A 20,226-nucleotide genomic window follows, 5' to 3' on the forward strand; every position below is an offset into this window, starting at 1 on the left:
AGTTCCACTTAACAGATGAGGAAGTGGCAGTTTAGTTTATCTCCCTACGCTACTCATCAATCAGTGCCACATCTGAGATGTCACTTCCATCCAACTCCAAGCCCAAGTTCTTTGCACTATCCAAAACGTCTCTCCAGAAGGGGGAAGGGCGTTCTCGGAGCTGCCCTCGGACAGGGCTGGGTTTTAAAAGCATATGGGACACAGCTGTCTTTCTCCCCAACCTGCCTGTGCAGCTGTCTTCCAATGCTTCCATGTGTGAGTGATTACAGACCAGGAAGCGATGCCATCACATCCACAGAGAGCATAGGAAGTGGCCATCGAGAAGCTGGCTGCACCGATTCCTTCAGGTCACCAAGTTTGCCTTTACATAAATGAGTCTGCCGTAAGTATGCCTGTCACCCTGCTACAGTCTAGTACAGAACAGAACACTCAATGAGAACTGTGCTCTCAGCATATGGTCCAGGGCTCGGTAATGTTCACACTGACACTCTTACTTCCATAGGAAAGAACGTACTTACATGGCAGGCTTACCAACTTCTGCTCCATAGAACAGAACTGAACACGTCTCACAATTTTTCTTTCAATAAGTCTGTTTCCCCATTAGACTGAATTCTCTGAGGCCTGGACCATGTACTACCAGCATCTAGCAAATGGCTCTGCCTCTGCACAAATTTTTCTATCTGAACTGAAATATCTTCCCTTCTCTCTTATACATCTACTTAACCATGAAGCTTCTGCACAGAAGTCACTTCTTATAAAAGGTCTTCCCTAAATGCCAAGACTGGACAAAGGTAACCTACTAGCCATTTCCATACAAATATATACTGACCCTTTTACACTCAAAATATCTGTAGATGCCCGTTTCATGTTCATATTCCTGACCAGAATTTAAACTCCATGAAGACAGAGGTTCATGAGGACATGATGGCTGTTGCTGTAGCCATCTCTCAAATAGGGTGTAATCCTGAACACGTAAAAGCCATTCAAACACCTGCTGAATGAGCAGCGGCAGGAAGGTGTTCAGCGTAGGCAGACTGAGTCACTTCTTTTACAACCTTACCCTAAAAATAATCACTTTAAAACGATCAACACAAAAACTGGAAATCTAGTTACCTAATCCAAGTGATCCAATTTTATCACTGATCAATTTCAGATCTTTCAAAACTGTATTTCCCCTTTTACCTGTGAACAGGAAAAAATACTAGCATTAGAGTGACTTTTAGAATACAACAGTCTCTAAACCACATCAATTTTTGTTGTTGTTCAATATGGGGGCTTCTTTATGACAGAAGCATAATAACCTAAAACTAAGGAAAAAATAAACTGTGATTAATGAATGCTTAAACTATGCATTACAACCCTTTTTTTGAGACGGAGTCTCACTCTGTCACTCAAGCTGGAGTGCAATGGCGCAGCCTCGGCTCACTGCAACCTCCGCCTCCCAGGTTCAAGCGATTCTCCCGCCTCAGCCTCCTAAGTAGCTGGGACTACAGGCGCATGCTACCACACCCAACTAAGTTTTGTATTTTTAGTAGAGACAGGGTTTCCCTATGTTAGATAGGCTGGTTTCAAACTCCTGACCTTGTGATCCACCCGCCTTGGCATCCCAAAGTGCTGGGATTAAAGGCGTGAGCCACTGCGCCCGGCTACAACCCTTTTTAAACCATAAACAATACTACTTTATTGAAACACAACCACCAAAAAATATTTTTGCCTAATTATAAGACATCACTTTCCATAAACAGCCCTGTTAGGTATGAATTCATAGACTACTGTTAATTATTTTCATGAATCTTATTTTTCCTTTGAACTTCTAAATTTTTCTTCAATACAACTGCTATTTCATTTACTAAAGTGACAATCCTCACTGGTTTTTGGTCCTTTGTTCTCAACGTCCTCTCTAAATGATCATTCTCTAATCAGTGTCAGAATGACACGTTCATGATGTCCTGGATTCCTTTCTTAAAGGCGGCAGTAACCACGGGAAAGAAGCAAATGGGAAGGGATACGAACCTTATAAATACATAACTGGTTTAAGAGAAGCAACAGGTCAGCTCTCTTATGTGCCCTAGGAAGTCCCACAGTATATCAAGCAATACAAAAAGATTCGGAAGTACTGGACAATTATGCAAAACTCACACTGCAAATTCCTAGTGAATCTACTTTCGGAAACTTTCCAAAAGAGGTACACGAGCTCTGAAACACCACGCTAATTAAATACAACATTTACTATGATATGGTTTCCAAAGGACCTCTGCCCATCCTACCTGTTCAGGGCTATGCTGTTTAAATTCCTATCACTGTGTGTGGGGAGAGGTGGGAAAGTAACTGGTGCCAGAGCTAGACTATTCCACATGTAATCACTGCTCTTTAGCTCTGCTGCATTTACGATGACATGTCAGGTCATTCTTGAAAATGATCTGCAGAATAATTTTTTATTTAATATTTTATGATACTTACTGTGGTCTCACTAAACAAATTTTTTAAAATTAATTGAAAGCAAATCCGACTCAAGTCACTGTAAATGTCCAAAAAAGGAGAGATGATTTAAAAATTATATTTCTATAGATAATACAAATCAGCTAAAAAAATCAACTAAAAAGTATTCCGATGGTATGTAGGTATAGGAAGGGGCAGAATACAAACCAACATATAAAATATGACCACATTAGAAGTAACAAAACATTAACAGGAAAGATTTCCAAGTGATAAAATTATAGGTTATTTTAGTGATTTTCCTGGAAAAAAAAAAAAAAATCAACAATAATCACAGAGTGCTTAATTAGAGAAAAAATATCCCGAGTATTCAAGCCCACATCTTTGGGCACTTACTCTCAGAGTCTTTTAAGGAAGGGGCCCCCGCCAGGGAGCTGAGTCCACTTTTTAAGGGGGGTGCATCCGAGAGCGAGGCCAGGCTTCCCGGTTGCTTCCTAGGTTCACTCCTCCTAGCAAGAAACAAGGACAGTTAATCGGTGCTCTTATGTTCTGCCACTAAACACTTTTATTCTGCCACTGAAACAAAAGCAACTTAAAGATACTTTATATGCACAGTGGCTGGAAATCAAGAATATAGACTTTAAAAATTCAAAACCATAAAGTATACCAAGGGAGTGCAAACTACAGATCAACCACAATCAGCACAGCCAGGGTGTAAGAAATCAGCTCACCTCTCTTTAGGATTCTGTTTGATAATCTTATAAACTAAATTGACCTCTGCACTGTGATTTTTTTCAGAAGCCCTTTTCCATCACCCAGACATGCAGCCAAGGGACAATATAGGAGTTTATTAGCAAATAAGTGCCACCTCTCAGATTAAATATTGTTTACAGAAGCCACAAACAGCCATGCTGATGAACTCCCCTTAAAGTCATGACCACTAACCTCAAGGGTACCTTTGAAACTGCCCAACAACCCCCTGGGTTTCCACAGTCCCTTCTCGCTTACTTTGTTATAGAAAGATTTCACACTTTCTCCACTCTCTTCAAATCTCCAACCTCCGTCCTCCATCCTCACTCAACTATGAACTAAGGTGACAGCTTGTACAGGTGCCACCATCATATCCACCCCCTGCCTACAACGGGACCCACATGCTCTCCACTTTTCCAGCAAACACAAGCCCCTGCATGGGATTCCATTGCTGTGCAGCCCTCCAGGAGTTCTCCTCTCACTCCCTTACATCATTAATTCTTCCATCTTTAAAGCTGAGCAGTTCTCGTCTGCATACATGCTGTTCTTTCTCCCACCTAAACACGGTTTTCAGCCCTAAATCCTACCCCTCCAGCCACCACCCTGTTCCTCTGTACACTTTTACAACTCATCAGAAAACTATTTGTCATCTACAATCCTTTCCTGTCTTGAATGCACTCTAATTCTCTCACCTGCCTCACACCCCGATTCCAACAAAACTGTGTCAAGGTCATCACTGACCTCCAGATGGCTAAATCTAATGGCATCATACAGCTACTCCTCCCTACCGCCACCTCCAAAGACACCACTCTCCTGGTTCCATCTCCTCCACTGCTTCCAGCTCCCTACTCTGGCCTCAAGGTGTGCAGGACCTGCTTCCTTGGTGATCCTCTGTAGTCTCCCACACCCACATTATCTACAAACTGAAGACTCCTAATTTACATCTCCAGCCTAGACCTCTCCCAATCCCAACTCATATACCCAAAAGCCTACTTCGGACTTCCACTAGCAATCTTCTCTAACTTAGCACAGCGACAGGGGCCTCCAGGCTTTCATGCCACCTGTCTGTGCAATCCACTCTTCCTCTTGCCATTCTTCATCTAATGGGTTTCCAACCTTCTAGTTTTGCAGGCTAAAAACCATGATGCCACTCTGGATATTACTTTTTTCTCTAGCACTTACTGGCAAATCCTTTTCCATCTAACCTCAAAATACTTCCAAAACCCACCTATTTCTCCCCACCACTTCTATCACTTCTCACCTGAATAATCATTAATGGCCTCCTACCTGGAAACTCCAAGTCCAACCTTCCTCAGCAACCCTGGGATCCTTCTGTAATGGATGCCGGATCAAGATCCTCAGGGCTTCCAGTCTCAAAGGAAAGCCATCCAGCCCCTCATCTGAGTCCACCTCATCTGATCCCCATCTTGCTCTCTCTGCTACGCGCCCCCCCTCACCTCCCTGCTGTCTGCTGTTTCCTCTCCCCAGAGCTCCATCAACCCATGGCAACTCCCTCATCTCCCCTAGTTCTTTGCTCACTGGGCAGCTCCAAGTGAGGCCCCCACCAATTTGGACAGCTGACATGCACCTGCCCTGACCACATACTTGGGCTTCCATCACTGCTTTGCTCTCATCACCCAACACACCGCAGCATAACCCTCACTGCCTGACTCTGTTGCCAGAGCGGGAGCTTCCTGAGGGCAAGAGTCTTCCCTCTTCTATCATTGCTGTACCCCACCCTGGAACAGCCCTGGCAAGTGGCTGACAATCTACACTTACCTGTTAGAATAAATCATGTCTAGGTTTTTCTAAAACCTGGGGTTGTTTTACAACATGAAAGGCATTAACAATGCATAGTTAGATTTATGGATCCAATAATTATAAACCATCCATAGTTCATTATTTTTTAACTATAAAATGAAAACATTTATTTTTAAACCCCCAGTCTCATAGTTCAAAAACTATTTACTCACAAACCATAAGTTTTCTCTGGCTTGGGAATGGGATCATCAAAGAAAGAATCTCCTTCCATATCATCCTCATCTGGACAAAGGCCGGCTTTGTCTTTGCCATCTAAAGTTTTGTTGCTTAGAAAAGATCCAATTTTTGTTTCATGGGACAGTAAGTGAAGGCTGCTTTTGCTCTTGGGTTCTGACAGGGAGACACTTGTATCACTCTGATTGGCCTCATTGTTGGCTTTCTAGAAAGAAAGAGAAAAGGCCTCCTTGGTGAGATAAAACTTTAAGATATTTTAAATAATAAAAGAAGTCTCATGAGCAAAGGGAAACCTGTGTTTGTGTGTGTGCAACCTCTGTGTGTGTGCGTGTGTGGGTGTGTGTGTGTTGGGGGCACCTCCCAGCAGTGTGAACTGCAGAGCAATGCCATGATTCATCACTCCATCCCCAGGATTCCTAACATGGCAAACTTTCAAAGGGGGAAAAATATTAGAGAAATATATTAATACCATTCCTTTCCTCTTTCCCTAAATGGAAATACCTTTAGTATACCTATCCCATTTATAAACACTTTCCCATTGAGAAACAATTTCCCATATCCTCTTCCATATGTCATTGCTTTATAAATTATCTTAAATTAATACATTTTTCAACTTGAAAACAGGAGAGACGATTACTATTAAAGGAGAAAAGAAAGATTACATATGAATAAACCAAGCATTAAAGTAGTCATCCGTAAAAATAGCCATTTTCCATCCAGTGCTAAACACAACAGGCATCAAGGTGAAAGACACTGCCTTCCACCACTTGTGTTTCTAACATAAATATTTGCTAATTAAAATAATTATCTCAATTCTGACTTCCAGGGTAACTTCCTAACCTATACTTATTTTGATGTCCATGGACATATATATCTGTGTGTGTGTATGTGTATATTTCTCTACGTATCTTAACATCAACATTATAAAAAAAATTCTGAATCGAATCATCCTCATCCATGCGCTTGAATATAGAGTGATGTTACCACTTTTCTTTTCTTGTTTTCAGGGAGTCCTAACCTTCACAGCTGACTTTCACTCCATTCTTGGTCAGATTTCTTTCTGCCCTTAGACGAGTCTATGTTAATAATAATGAAAAAATAAATAATGCTAGTAATAATAAAAAGCAGCTAACATTTATGGTGAACATTCAAATGCTTCACCTTATCTCATTTAATCTTCAAAATGGCCCTGTGATCTGGAGATAGCTTTATCTCTGTGGATATAAATAAGGAAACACAGAGACAGACATTTATGTCACTTGTCAAAGTCTCCAGGTAGTTAAGTGGTAAGGTCAATATCAAAGTCAAAGCCTGATTCCAGAGGCTAACTCAATATTTATGCTATTAGGCTAAATTATAATAAATTTGTGGGCTTTATGGGTTAAAAATGGCAATTTCCCAAAATTCAGCCTTGCGTACTAAAGAGAGCAGTATTGTGTAAAATACCTGTGGAGTACTAGAAAAAGCACTCAACTGAAACAAAGAATCTGGAATGTAGTCCAAAATTATTAACTGCATTTTTTTTTTAAGAAACAGGGTCTCACTACGTCACCCAGACTAGTCTTAAAACTCCTGGGCTCAAGCAATCCTCCTGCCTCAGTCTCCCAAGTAGCTGAGTTTATGAGATTACAGGCACAAACTACACCCAGTCGTATAATCTTTTTTTTTTTTTTTTTTTTGAGACAGAGTCTTACTCTGTCACCCAGGCTGGAGTACAGTGGGGTGATCTGGGCTAACTGCAACCTCTGCCTGCCAGGTTCAAGCAATTCTCCTGCCTCAGCCTCCTGAGTAGCTGGGATTTCAGGCATGTGCTACTATGCTTGGCTAATTTTTGTATTTTTAGTAGAAATGGGGTTTCGACATGTTGGCCAGGCTGGTCTCAAATTCCTGACCTCAAGTGATTCACTTGCCTTGGCCTCCCAAAGTGCTGGGATTATAGGCGTGAGCCGTGAGCCACCGTGCCCGGCCCATATAATCTTAAGCAAATTAATTTCCTAGGCATGAGTTTCCTCAAGAATTGAACTAGATTCGTATTTTTCAGACCAAATTATATCTAGGAGTTAAGAAAGAAGGGATGGATGGCTGAGAAAAAATTAAAGAGTAGTAACTACTGAACCATGGTGACTAAAGTCTGGGTTAGACATCATCAAACAAGATGTTCTTGAAGGATGGTTTCACTTTTCATATGAGTACAGACAGAATGCATTATGCATGTCTTATGATATACGTTTACATCTTTACACCAGGTAGAGGTCTTGACTAGTTGACAGTAGGCAAGATACATGCTGTGCAAATTTAGTGCCTTCTAGAGAGCTATACATTCCATTTTATTAATATAAATTAATGATTATAAAGAGATGTCTGAAAAAATAAATACCAAGTTATAATTTTAGACAACATATTTTCAAAGAGGCAGAAACTTTCAAAAATTTCCTAACAACTTTCTTGACGTTTTCCTGGTATTATCAAATATAGAAAAGTATTATGTAATTCACACCAGTTGTAATTTCTGATTTTTACATTGTTTTAATAATGGATTTATTTAGAAGAATATGCATTTGGAAATAAATACCCTGATGTGACATTTAAACATATGTACAATGACAGAGCCTGTGGCCATGACAGATTCCCCTTCTAAACACTCATGAGAAAGTGCCAAAGAATAACTGGTATGAAAGAAACTGAAAAATGTAAATGTAAAGCAACATTATGAGAAACAATAATTATTCTGATTTCCCCAAGAATTCACACTGCCAACGTAACTGAAATCCACATAATGAACTATCTAATATCAAAGCTGAACAACTAATAGGTATCCATGATTATTTTTTGACAGGTTTGACCAATATCCCTGCTATAGACAGAAAGACCAGTTTTAGGAAGACAAGTTTTACAGAGAATTACTATATTACACAACACATACTTGTAAACATAACATAATTATTTTGTTTTAAAAATATAGTTCTCTTAATCCAGGAAGTAAAAATAAATTCTGAAACAATCTGCTTTGGAACTGCTCTCAAAATCAAGTTCTAAACCACACAGTACACGTTACTGCTTTATAACTATGGCTCCTTTTTGCCAAAAGATCATTACCCAACTAGGTTATTCACCAAACTTAATTCCTAATAAACTTCACTACTTAAAAAATCTACACAAAGAGGAGAAATATTTGTCATCAACACATTTTGCAAATTAAAACCAAAGTACTGAAAACGTTGAGAGCAGTTTCAATGGTTCCTCCAAGTATACAGCAGATGTATGCGTGTACACAGATGCTCAAACCACAAAAGGCCTTACCTGATAAACTGTCAATTGAAAATATCACAAAGTTGAAAATGGGCACTTCATAGACATGATGAAGTGCAAAAACACAACATCCAAAAAATGTTGGATATTCAGTCCCCTGGCATCAGACTGCCTCATGACCATGTGGCTGACTGGAAGCCATGGTTCAAGGTCACTGCCCCGCCCCAATAGAGAATCGTACCACCGATTACTGTCCTGGGAAAAGATCAAAACTCAACGTATGGTATCTACTTAATGTATATCACTTTTGTACCATCATAAAGTCGAAAAAGCATAAATCAAACCGTTGTAACATTGGGGACCATCTGTATACGTATGTACACCCTGGAATCCGCTTTAAAAACCCTTATCATGAGCTAAGACGAACTTATGTTACGTACATAAACTTCAGTTACTTGGGTTTTATATCACCTGGATTTAGCTAAGTTGAAGATTCAAAATGAAGCTAAATAAGGTTAAGTATTGCTTAAAAACTAAGAAATATGATTTAAAAAATATAAGGCCAGGGATGGTGGCTCACACCTGTAATCCCAGCACTTTGGGAGGCCAAGGTGGGCACGAGGTCAATAGATTGAGACCATCCTGGCCAACACAGTGAAACCCCGTCTCTACTAAAAATACAAAAAAAAATTAGCTGGGCATGGTGGCACACACCTGTAGTCCCAGCTACTCAGGAGGCTGAAGCAGGAGAATCGCTTGAACCCAGGAGGCAGAGGCTGCAGTGAGCCGAGATCACACCACTGCACTCCAACCTGGTGACAGAGTGAGACTCCATCTCAAAAAAATAAATCAATAAAAATAAATAAATAAATAAAAAGTATATACACTGGCTGGGCCTGGTGGCTCACGCCTGTAATCCCAGCACTTTAGGAGGCTGAGGTAGGCAGATCACAAGGTCAGGAAATCCGAAACCATCCTGGCCAACACAGTGAAACCCCGTCTCTACTAAAAATACAAAAATTAGCTGGGTGTGGTGGCACGTGCTGTAATCCCAGCTACTCAGGAGGCTGAGGCAGGAGAATCGCTTGAACCAGGAAGTTGGAGGATGCAGTGAGCCGTGATCGCACCACTGCACTCCAGCCTGGCAACAGAGAGAAAATCCATCTCAAACACACACACACACACATATATCATGGCAATGCCTTAGAATTCATTCTCTGGACAAGCACAAAAGTTATGGGTCAAACTGTATCCCACAAACGAAATACGTTGAAACCCCTAACTCCCAGTAGTTCAGACTGTGACCTTATTTGGAAAGTGTCACTGAAGATGTATTTAGTTAAGATGAGCTCATTCAGGAGTAGGGTGGGCCTAGGTCCTAACCTAATGACTGGTATCCTTGTTGGGGGGAAGAGACACAGAGAAACACAGGGAGAAGTCCATGTGAAGAGAGAGGCAAAGACTGCAGTAATCCATCTACAAGCCAAACAGCATGTGAGTCTAGCAGCCACCAGAAGCTAGAACAGGAGCCACACCCCTCCTGGCACCTTGATTTCACATTTTTAAGCCTCTAGAACTGTGACACAATACATGTGTTGTTTTAAGACACTCAATATTGGTACTTATATTACATCAGCCCAAGGAAACAAATCAACTTATTTATAACAAAAAACTAAAACAAGTTTTGTCTTTTCATAAAAGTGAAGGACTTATTGCACAGCACTACAACGGTCATTAAGTTCTCTTGGCTGGAGCTCAAAACTAATAATAAGCTCTATGGGAAATTACAGTGCAGCCATAAGAAAGCTTTAGCATATATTTAAATTATCCAACAGTACACTCATATAATAAAGAAGCCAATCATTTCTGGACTAACAAAAAGGCAGCACTACAGAAGTTTCACAGTGAAAAACCTTAATTTTTCAGTAGTCAAAAACTAAATTGTATCACCAGACTGTCTTAAGAACCTGAAAAAAAAAAAAAATTTTTTTTCCAAACTGTTCATGTAGGAGAAACATCAGTCAAAGAAATACTATGGTGTTGCAAAAGTATTCAAAAAATTCATGCAATACAGTTGTCCCTCAGTACCCAGGACCCCTGCAGACACCAAAGTCTGAGGATGCTCAAGTCCCTCATATAAAATGCTACAGTATTTGCATATAGCCTACACACATCCTCCCATATGCTTTAAATCATCTCTAGATTACTTGTAATACCTAATAAATGTAATGTTATGTAGACAGTTGTATACCATTCTTTTAAAATTTGTATTATTATTGGCCAGGTGCAGGGCCTCACACCTGTAATCCCAGCACTTTGGGAGGCCAGGGCAGGTGGATCACGAGGTCAGGAGATCGAGACCATCCTGGCTAACACAATGAAACCCCGTCTCTACTAAAAAATTAGCCAGGCGTGGTGGTGGGCGCCTGTAGTCCCAGCTACTCCGGAGGCTGAGGCAGGAGAATGGCGTGAACCCGGGAGGCAGAGCTGGCAGCGAGCCGAGATCACGCCACTGCACTCCAGTCTGGGCAACAGACAGAGACTCCATCTCAAAACCAAAATAAATAAAAATAAATAAATAAATAAAATTTGTATTATTATTTTTTAACCATTTTCCATCTACACATGGTTGAATCTGCAGGTGTGAAAGCAATGCGTGTGAAACCTGCAGATATGAGGACTGCCTGTATTTAATTCTCTTCCCCACCCATGCCTCTGTCCCCCACCTCCCTCTCTGCCAACGACAGTTTCCGATCCATGACTTACTAATGAATTATTTAGAGAAGTAATTTTACTACAGTTCTAACAGATATATATTTTGAAAGTTTAATTTGCTCACCTAGAAAAGTAAATACTGTAAAATTCCAGGACCACAAAACAAACCTTTCTAAAAACTCAACTGCTTCTAGAGAAACTCTACCCTTTCCATCTATAAGCAATCTGTAATTCCTACAGATCACAATAGAACCATGATTTTCTAGCTTTAGGAGTAAGACTTAAAGAGGACCCTATAAATAGCTTTTCTATTTTCTACATCCTCAGCCCTCCCACCCTACCCAACCAGCAGCTCATGGAGTTCAGTTAACAAGTGGTGCCAAGATGGCAAGTCTAGAATCTCGAATGATTAGGATTACAGAGCTGCCCAGGCAGAAATGGAAGGGCTAAGTATGGGAACATTCATGTATCCACGTATCCATTCATTCAGGATGGTGTGGAGTGTGATAGGGAATGATAACATCTGGTTTGGAAAATCCTGAGGTTGAGTGCCAAAGATACAAAAACATACATGCCCCAAAACCTACATGTGATGTGAAAAAGCATCTCAATACATATTAGTTTTAAAACACCTGAAAACTGGGCCAGGCACGGTGGCTTATGCCTGTAATCCCAGCACTTTGGGAGGCCGAGGCAGGAGCATCACTTGAGACCCACAGTTGAGGATCAGAATGCACAACCAGAGCAAGACCCCTGCCTCTACATAAAAACATTTTTTAAAAAATTAGCCAGGTGTGCTGGCATGCACCTGTTGTCCTAGCTACCCAAGAGGCTGAAGTGGGCACTTGATCCCAGGAGGACAAGACTGTGGTGAGCCATGATCACACCAGTGCACTCCAGCCTAGGCAATAGAGTGAGACCTTGTCTCTAAAAAGAAAAAGACACCTGAAAACTATTTGTAAGAAGAAAGGATGATCTTTCATATTACATTTAGTATAGTGATAAAGAGCAACTAATTCTAAATATTAAAAACAAAAAAAATATAAATCTTACTCAACATTTCCAAATGGTAAAAACCTAAGCTAGTAGGGCCTATCAAAAGTCTGTTATAATTTTCTGATACTTTTTTTTTTTTTTCCAAACAATTAGGATGTTTGGTACAATGAAATGGTATACAATGAGATAAATTATCACAGATGACACTTTGGAAGTCAACAAGTGTTAATATATATTTCAAAATTATTAATTCATTTAAAAATTGCCCTCCCATTTCATATTTATACTCCTTGTATGCCAAATCTTTTATCTGTAACCTTCATTTTTATCTTTATTGTCTCTCAGCAACAATAAAAATAAGAACTTCAGTTTTGCCCAAGTTATATCAGTTCAAAAACCCTACAAATCAATTCTAACTATACATATTAATGATTTTTTAAAGTTTATTTATAATATGAATATAGCTTCCCTGAAGAAAGTGCCCAGGATCTCTGAATGAACCACTAGTACTTGCCCCCTCCTGCATTCGAAAGCAATTGGACACATGCGACACTCCTGATCAGTGCTCCAGAGTTCCGGGAGCAGCGGTACCCTTGGCCCTCCTGCATCGCATGCCCAGTTCACGTCTGCAGGACAGGCGGGGCTCCCACGATGGCTTTGCACACCTTGGGAGGCGCCACTCACCTACCATGTGGATGGCTCCATCTGGAGTCTTGCTGTGTACAACCTCAACCACATGCAACATAGCATCTGGATGAGGAAGATGTTGAGAATGTTAAGGCTGCTAGGAACTTACTGCATGCACAAGGCAAAGCAGAAAGGCAGGGGAACGAAGAGCTAAGGGCTTACCCATATAAGTAACGCTGGCAATAGGACACACAGGCTACAATACAGACTTCTCACAAGGCAGTTCAGAAACAAGATCAGAAATGTACAGGGAAAAAGATTTCCAAGTAATTGAGGAAGCATCCTGGCCTCAGGAACATAACAATGAAATAGAAGAGACCCAAATTATGGACTAAATCCTGGGATATGGGCCCATCTAGGTTCTTCAATCCCCTCTCAAGTCAGGGCACACACTACACTCTGCCCAAAATACAGCGAAAGTAAAAGTCTGGCCCTTCACAGTTACATCACATCACACAAAGTGAAAACCACATCTCCTAGTACGCCTAGGCTCTATGTATAAATTTCTTGAAAATGTTTAAGTTGTTTAAAACCCACAACAGCAATAAGATTATAAACGCTTAATGCTATAAAATATGCTTTTAAATTTTAGAAAAGTCCAAGAAACTGATTTTTAACATCTATTAAGTTTTATATCTTACTTAAGGTATGTCTCATCTCTCCAATTAAACTATAAACTCCTTAAGTGAGAACTGTTACATGTGTTGTCCAAAGCACTGACACACAATAACTTTCACTATGTAAATGTTAAAAAAAAAAAAAAACTTAATCATTATTTTAGAGCATCTTCTTATTTAATAACACATAAAGAACAGTGTGAACAAAGAGAATACAATAATAGGAATTTACCTTTGAAACTACTAGAACTAAAGCCAGCTAACACAACAGGTGGAATTTTTAAAAAGCTTTAATTTTGAAGATTTTCAACTTAGTGAAAATATTTATACATAACCGAAGTTCAACATAGGACTAATGAATCTCACAGAACTGAAAATTAAACATTTTGTCTTATCCTAAGTAGATGTAAAAACTGTACTGATAATGTTTCTAAAACTTCTAATATTTAAATTTCATAAGCAGCTAATCTACCAGATTAGTCAATTTTTTCAATCTTTAAGGGAGGAGGAGAAAGCAGCCAAGGCCTTGGTGGTATGCAGCACTGGCCCCCAGCAGTCTACTGTGAGCAGGGGCCCTGAATAAAGGGTCACGAATGTGCAATTGTCCGAAAAATGACAGAACACAAAAATGTCTTGGAGGAAATAAGTTTAATTTTTAATTTATCAATGGGAACTTATCCAAAAAATAGTTTGATATTCTATTTTCCTCAGATAAAAATCAATGTTAATAATATGTGTTTAATCATCCATTCAAAAGAAAAATCCGTATTTTCAACTCTTTTTTAATTGCCAACAAAACAGGAATTTTCAAAGTAAAACTGAGAGCATGGTTTTAAGATTTGACAGTATGATTTTCACCTGGATAAAAGCTGACAGTGAAATTTACTTTTTATTTCATGCCATCCTTACTTTTTTGTGTTTTTAGACAGAGTCTTACTCTGTCACCCATGCTAGAGTGCAATGGCACGATTTCAGCTCACTGCAACCTCGCTTCCTAGGTTAAAGTGATTCTCCTGCCTCAGCCTCCCGAGTAGATGGGATTATAGGCATGTGCCACCACCGCCGGCTAATTTTTGTATTTTAGTAGGGGCGGGGTTTCATCATGTTGGCCAGGATGGTCTCGAACTCCTGACCTTAAGTGATCCGCCCGCCTTGGCCTCCCAAAGTGCTGGAATTACAGGCATGAGCCACTGTGCCCAGCCTCAAGTGACATTTCATAAGAAAACTGAGAACCCAACCTGACAGGAGCCCAGTGCTCCAGGAGGCCCCAGAGTCGAGACCTGATGCCCACAGGCTGCTTTTCTCCTCTGCCCTCATGCGTGTTACCTTGTCACCAGCCTTCTGCCCGCTTGTCTTCTTCTTACCTTGTCCTTTATACCTTGGTATCTGAGCATGAGAATAAAATGAGATTTTACCACAAAATAGAAATATTTAAAAATAAATTAACTCATTACCAAACAAAGATGCCTATTGAAAAATGTCTCAGAAGTGCAACATCTAGTGAATATGTTCTGTGAGGCCTGCTTTTTTGGTCCTCTCTTAACTCTATTCCTAAAGTGATCTACCTCATGTTTACTGTTTCCAATAGTTACCAGGTCAAACACAGATACTGCAGCCTCCACCTGCTCAGCTTCTACTGGGTGGAGAATCACCTTTCATGCTACATTTTAGCAGCATACTAAATAAGCCTCACTTGAGTTCCTAGGAAACTTCCTTGAAGACTTGTCCTGACCTCATCTGATCTTTCTCAGGAGCACACAAAGCTGGTTCCTAAAGGTTGGGTGGATGCTACTCTTGGAGAGTTTCTAGCATTCCCCATGGGCCCTCAAGGCTGATTAGGTGGCAGTAGGAGGTAGCTAGCAAGAAGGGGTTAGGGAAAGTACTGGATCCCAAATCCAGGTCCTTTAGTACTAGAGAAATTGCATTTTACGTGTCAAAATAAGCGTTTATCTTAGAACAGATGCAACCCTACACAAGGACTATCTAGGGTGTTTCTGAAAAGGGTTTATGAGGCCACCTGAGAAATGGGGACTCAACTATATAACAGGATGGCAGCAGGAGAAGCAGAGACGGCTGTTAGGACAAACGCTGTTCTCAAAAGCAGCCTCAGGACAGTCCCCGCTTCTCTGGAAAAACAGCATCATTTCCTGACTGACCTAAAACACTGAGATTCTCATTTTAATTCTAGATCTTAAAATGTATGTAGAGAGAAAAAGAGTACATAAAACAGACTTTAATATTTTACCCAGAAGACATACCCTATATGTAGAAGGTTAGGATTGCTAATTTGCTTTAAACACAGTAATAATTTGCTAAAAAGAGCTTCCAAATAGTCAAATGCTATAGGTACTGATAAGTATTTTGGAATATTCATTAATTTTAATTTTTCTAAAGCCAGATATTTTCATGAAAAGTAAAGCTTACTTACATAGGCTGTTTTATTTGCAATTAATTTAAAGAAATTTTAAAAACTTACTCATGACCTTATTCTGTCTTTGGGGTTATAGCCTCCTATGAGTATTTAGGAAAAAAAAAATTTAAAAACAGGCCGTCCCTACACCAACTAGAAATCTCAGAGGGAGCAACCATAAACAATACAATAGTTGTTCCCTTGGTTAGAAATAAAGTATAAAATTCCTTTAGTTTTCCAAACTTAAATAAAAGGAGAAACAACATCAAAGAACAAGCAAAAAATAACAGCAATCATTCAGCAATGTTCTGTGCCTAGACATTTAAAAAAGAAAGGAATCTTGCAGTATAATCACTACGCTCTAGAATTTCATCTATTTAAAAAGATGCAACTATATCTGAGAGTCGATCCACCACCATAAACCCACATGGGGCCTCATCTTTTGGAATGGACTCCACAGCATCACTCTGTTCTTATGGGATGAAAATCAAAGGGAAAGTCAAAGAATACAAACCTGACCTGTCATGGGCTGCAGGTTTGTGTAGTCCACAAACCGCCAGCTCCTATGTAGAAATCCTAACCCTCGATGTGATGGTATCAGAAGGTGGAGCCTTTGAAGGGTGAGCAGATCATGAGGGTGAAGCCTTTGTGAATGGGATTAGGGCCCTGACCCCAGAGAGCTCTCTCACCCTCTTTCCACCACATGAGGACACAATGAGACGGCAGCTCTCTGCAACCTAGAAGAGGGACCTCACCAGACCTAACCACAGTGATGCCGTGATCTTGGACTTCCAGCCTCCAGAACTGTGAGGAAAACTTTGTTTGTAAGCTGCCCAATCTATGGTACTTGGCAGCCTGAACAGACTAAGACAGACCCAAACCTATCCTTTGATAAGACCGCCTGGGACCACCAATTCAAGCTACACTCTTGAGAAAACAAATGTCCTGACAATCATCTTTCTATCCATTCCTACATATCCTGGATCTTAACTTCAAAGTGTATAGCTCATTTTTTTTCTTTATGCTTAACCTCTGAAATCAAGTCTTACTTTTAACAACTCATAAACACACAAACAGATGCACACATGCATACACACATAAATGTAGCCAAAGTACATACATTTTCTTAGAAATTCTATCAAAACAGCCCATGTATATTAAAAACCATCAAGATTTACAATTCTGAATCTCATCACCCATCTAGAAGTCTAAAATATTCATTCAATATTATATCCTGTAATACATATTCCTAGCTTAATATTCTCAAGCTAGGAATTTATAAATGAAAAATAAGTAAATCCTCTTGTTAATAGGAGAAAAATGTCCAAAGTACCAAATAAATCCAAATATTCTGACTCTGTTACTTACCAGCACATTCCTTTCTACGATACAAATGTCAAACCACCACCAACAAAGCAAAAAAAAAATTTGTTTTAATGTATACTTAATGGAAAAAAAGCATCTTCAAGAAACTAAAGAGCCCATGTGTTATAAAACAATACAACTTGTAACAAGAAAGACTAGAGAGAGAAGAGCAGAGCCCTCTGGAGTTGAGTCCAGACACGACTTCTGGGTTCTCAGCTCACTCACCTTACTTGATGTTGTCTGTGCACTGGTTTTTCCCTCTGGTGACTTTGGTGGAGGATGTACATCAGATAGATCTAGTGCACCCTAAAATATTTTAGTTTAAAATTAAAATACATTTAAAAATAAAACACGAATATACCAACTATACTCCAATAGAATTTTAGCATTTAGAAATACTACACAATGTTGGTATTTTATTTCTTCTTTATTAAAGTAACCATTCTTTTTAGATTTTCCTCTAATTTTACCCCCTCAAAAACCTTCTACACATCCCTAGATTCTAATTACCTGCAAAATATTTCATTCATTCACTTTGAACAGGATACTGTCTCCACTGAAATCTGTCCCAGGTCTACCATTCCAGCATTTACTTCCTCACCTCCCTTCTCCCTATTCTCCAGACAAATAATATCCTATAATTCTCTAAGATCTACTTTTCGCCCTCCTTGAATTTGTTTCCCTACTTCATTTTATCTCAAGAAAAAATACTAAATAACAATTTTCATTAAAAATACTTTACCCCTTCAAATAGTAGTACACTCTTCCACTTTTCGACTTCCACACCTGTTCTAGCCCGGCTTCCACAGGAGTCATCTGTGTCTGCTGCCCAGTGCCCTGTCACCACAGGGTTCTGAGCACTGTGGTTAATGCCAAGGAGGAGGTTTTTAAAATGTTTCTTAAATGAAAATCACTTCCTACAATTCATCCACTACCAGCACAAGCTCTATGACACTGTGTACATATTAACTATTGGCTGTTTGTTACAAAAATCCTTTTATGACTGACAGTAACTTTTTAAATAGGAAAATGTGCTGCTCTTCATAACTTCAGTTCTCCCTCTTCAGTCCCACTATTTCTGGTGGTGACACTATCTTTTTCTAGGCTAAAATCCTTAAACTGGCCTTTGAGAGCTTTTCTTTTCTCATATTGCCTTCTATGACCCTGCCCCATGCCAAAATATTAGTTTACCAAGTCTTGTTGATTCTTAAAAGGTCATCTTAATCTATCCATTTCTTTTTCTTTCTTTCTTAATCTTTCTTTTTTTTTGAAACAGGGTCTCAGTCACCCAGGCTGGAATGCAGTGGTGGATCTCGGCTCACTGCAATCTCCGCCTCCCAGATTCAAGTGGTCCTCCCACCTCAGCCTCTCAAGCAGCTGGGATTACAGGAATGCACCACCACATCCGACCTTTTTTTTTTTTTTTTTTGAGACTGAGTTTCATTCTTGTTGCCCAGGTTAGAGTGCAATGGCGAGATCTTGGCTCACTGCAACCTCCGACTGCCAGGTTCAAGCGATTCTCTTGCCTCAGCCTCCCGAGTACCATGCCCAGCTAATTTCTTGGTTTGTTTGTTTGTTTGTTTATTTTGAGACAGTCTTGCTCTGTGGAGTGCAGTGGCGTGATCTTGGCTCACCACAACCTCCACCTCCCAGGTTCACGCAATTCTCCTGCCTCGCCCTCCTGAGGAGCTGGGACTACAGGTGCACGCCACCATGCCCAGCTAATTTCTGTATTTTTAGTAGAGACAGGGTTTCACTATGTTGGCCAGGCTGATCTCAAATGATCTGCCCGCCTCAGCCTCCCAAAGTGGGATTACAGGTGTGAGCCATCACACCTGGCCAATTTTTTTGGATTTTAGTAGAGATGGAGTTCCACCACGTTGGCCAGGCTGGTCTCGAACTCCTGACCTCAGGTGATCCACCCGTCTTGTCCTCCCAAAGCACTGGGATTACAGGCATGAGCCACCATGCCTGACATTAATTTTTATATTTTTAATAGAGACAGGGTTTCACCATGTTGGCCAGGCTGGTCTCAAACTCCCGGCCTCAAGTGATCCGCCTGCCTCAGCCTCCCAAAGTGTTGGAAGTACAGGTGTGAGCCACCATGCCCAGCCTGTATGTCCACTTATTTCTATTCTTACTGCTACCATTCTTGTCTAGATTTGCCTTCTTATGTGTTTCACTTCCTTCTAGTCTGCTAACTTCTCCATATTTTACCAATCCAACCTCTACAAATCTTCCAAATGGGTATTCCTGTTCGAATTTTCAAAGGCTTCCACTGACTGTGAACAGTATGTTAAAAATCACTATGCCAGCCGGGCGTGGTGGCTCACGCCTGTAATCCCAGCACTTTGGGAAGCCGAGGTGGGCAGATCACATGGTCAGGAGATTGAGACCATCCTGGCTAACACGGTGAAACCCCGTCTCTACTAAAAATACATTAAAAAAAAAATTAGCCAGGTTTGATGGTGGCCGCCTATAGTCCCAGCTACTAGGGAGGCTGATGCAGGAGAATGTCATGAACCTGGGAGGTGGGGCTGCTGCACTCCAGCCTGGGCAACAGAGCGAGACTCCGTCTCAAAAAAAAAAAAAAAGAAAGGCATAAGGCTAGAAAGAAAGGTTAAGGCCACATCACACAGAACATTTCATAAGGGCTGAAGAATCTGGGACTCCTGAGTCGGCAGTGCAGTCACTACAATCGTACAGAAGAAAGGAACAGAGGAAGGGCTGAAGTTTAAAAATAATTCTGCAACAGTGAATGACAGACTGAAAGCGTAAGAACCTTTAAGAAGAAATGACCCTGGACAGACATAAGGACCTACATGGTAGAGGTGCTGAAGGAGATGAAAATGATCCGAGGGGCTCAGAAAACAAGAAAGGGCTTTAATTACCTACGGCTGGGGAGCATCCAATAAAATCAAACCAAAGTCACATTAAAGCGGGTGGGGCATAGCAACCTAATTCTTGAGGTGGTTAAAATGCAGTTGTGGTAAAAAGTATCAGTCA

The 20,226-nt window shown here is 40.3% G+C and overlaps 1 protein-coding gene across 3 annotated transcripts in view; it reads right to left on the reverse strand.

The window, feature by feature from the left end:
* The window catches only part of CEP43 (centrosomal protein 43), a 43,712-nt gene that overhangs the window by 13,935 nt on the left and 9,551 nt on the right, over positions 1-20,226 (reverse strand). The window contains exons 6-10 of one of the 3 annotated variants that reach the window (XM_008007803.3): positions 17,446-17,526; positions 14,772-14,831; positions 5,160-5,386; positions 2,833-2,945; positions 1,114-1,182 (exon numbers count right to left, since the gene is read on the reverse strand). In XM_008007803.3, the coding sequence (XP_008005994.1) occupies positions 1,114-1,182; positions 2,833-2,945; positions 5,160-5,386; positions 14,772-14,831; positions 17,446-17,526 (550 nt within the window). The remainder of the gene's footprint in view (positions 1-1,113; positions 1,183-2,832; positions 2,946-5,159; positions 5,387-14,771; positions 14,832-17,445; positions 17,527-20,226) is intronic. The other 2 variants (XM_008007804.3, XM_008007805.3) reach the window with 2 other exon arrangements.

The sequence above is a fragment of the Chlorocebus sabaeus genome, chromosome 13 (assembly GCF_047675955.1).
Source record: "Chlorocebus sabaeus isolate Y175 chromosome 13, mChlSab1.0.hap1, whole genome shotgun sequence".
Lineage (NCBI taxonomy): Eukaryota > Metazoa > Chordata > Mammalia > Primates > Cercopithecidae > Chlorocebus > Chlorocebus sabaeus.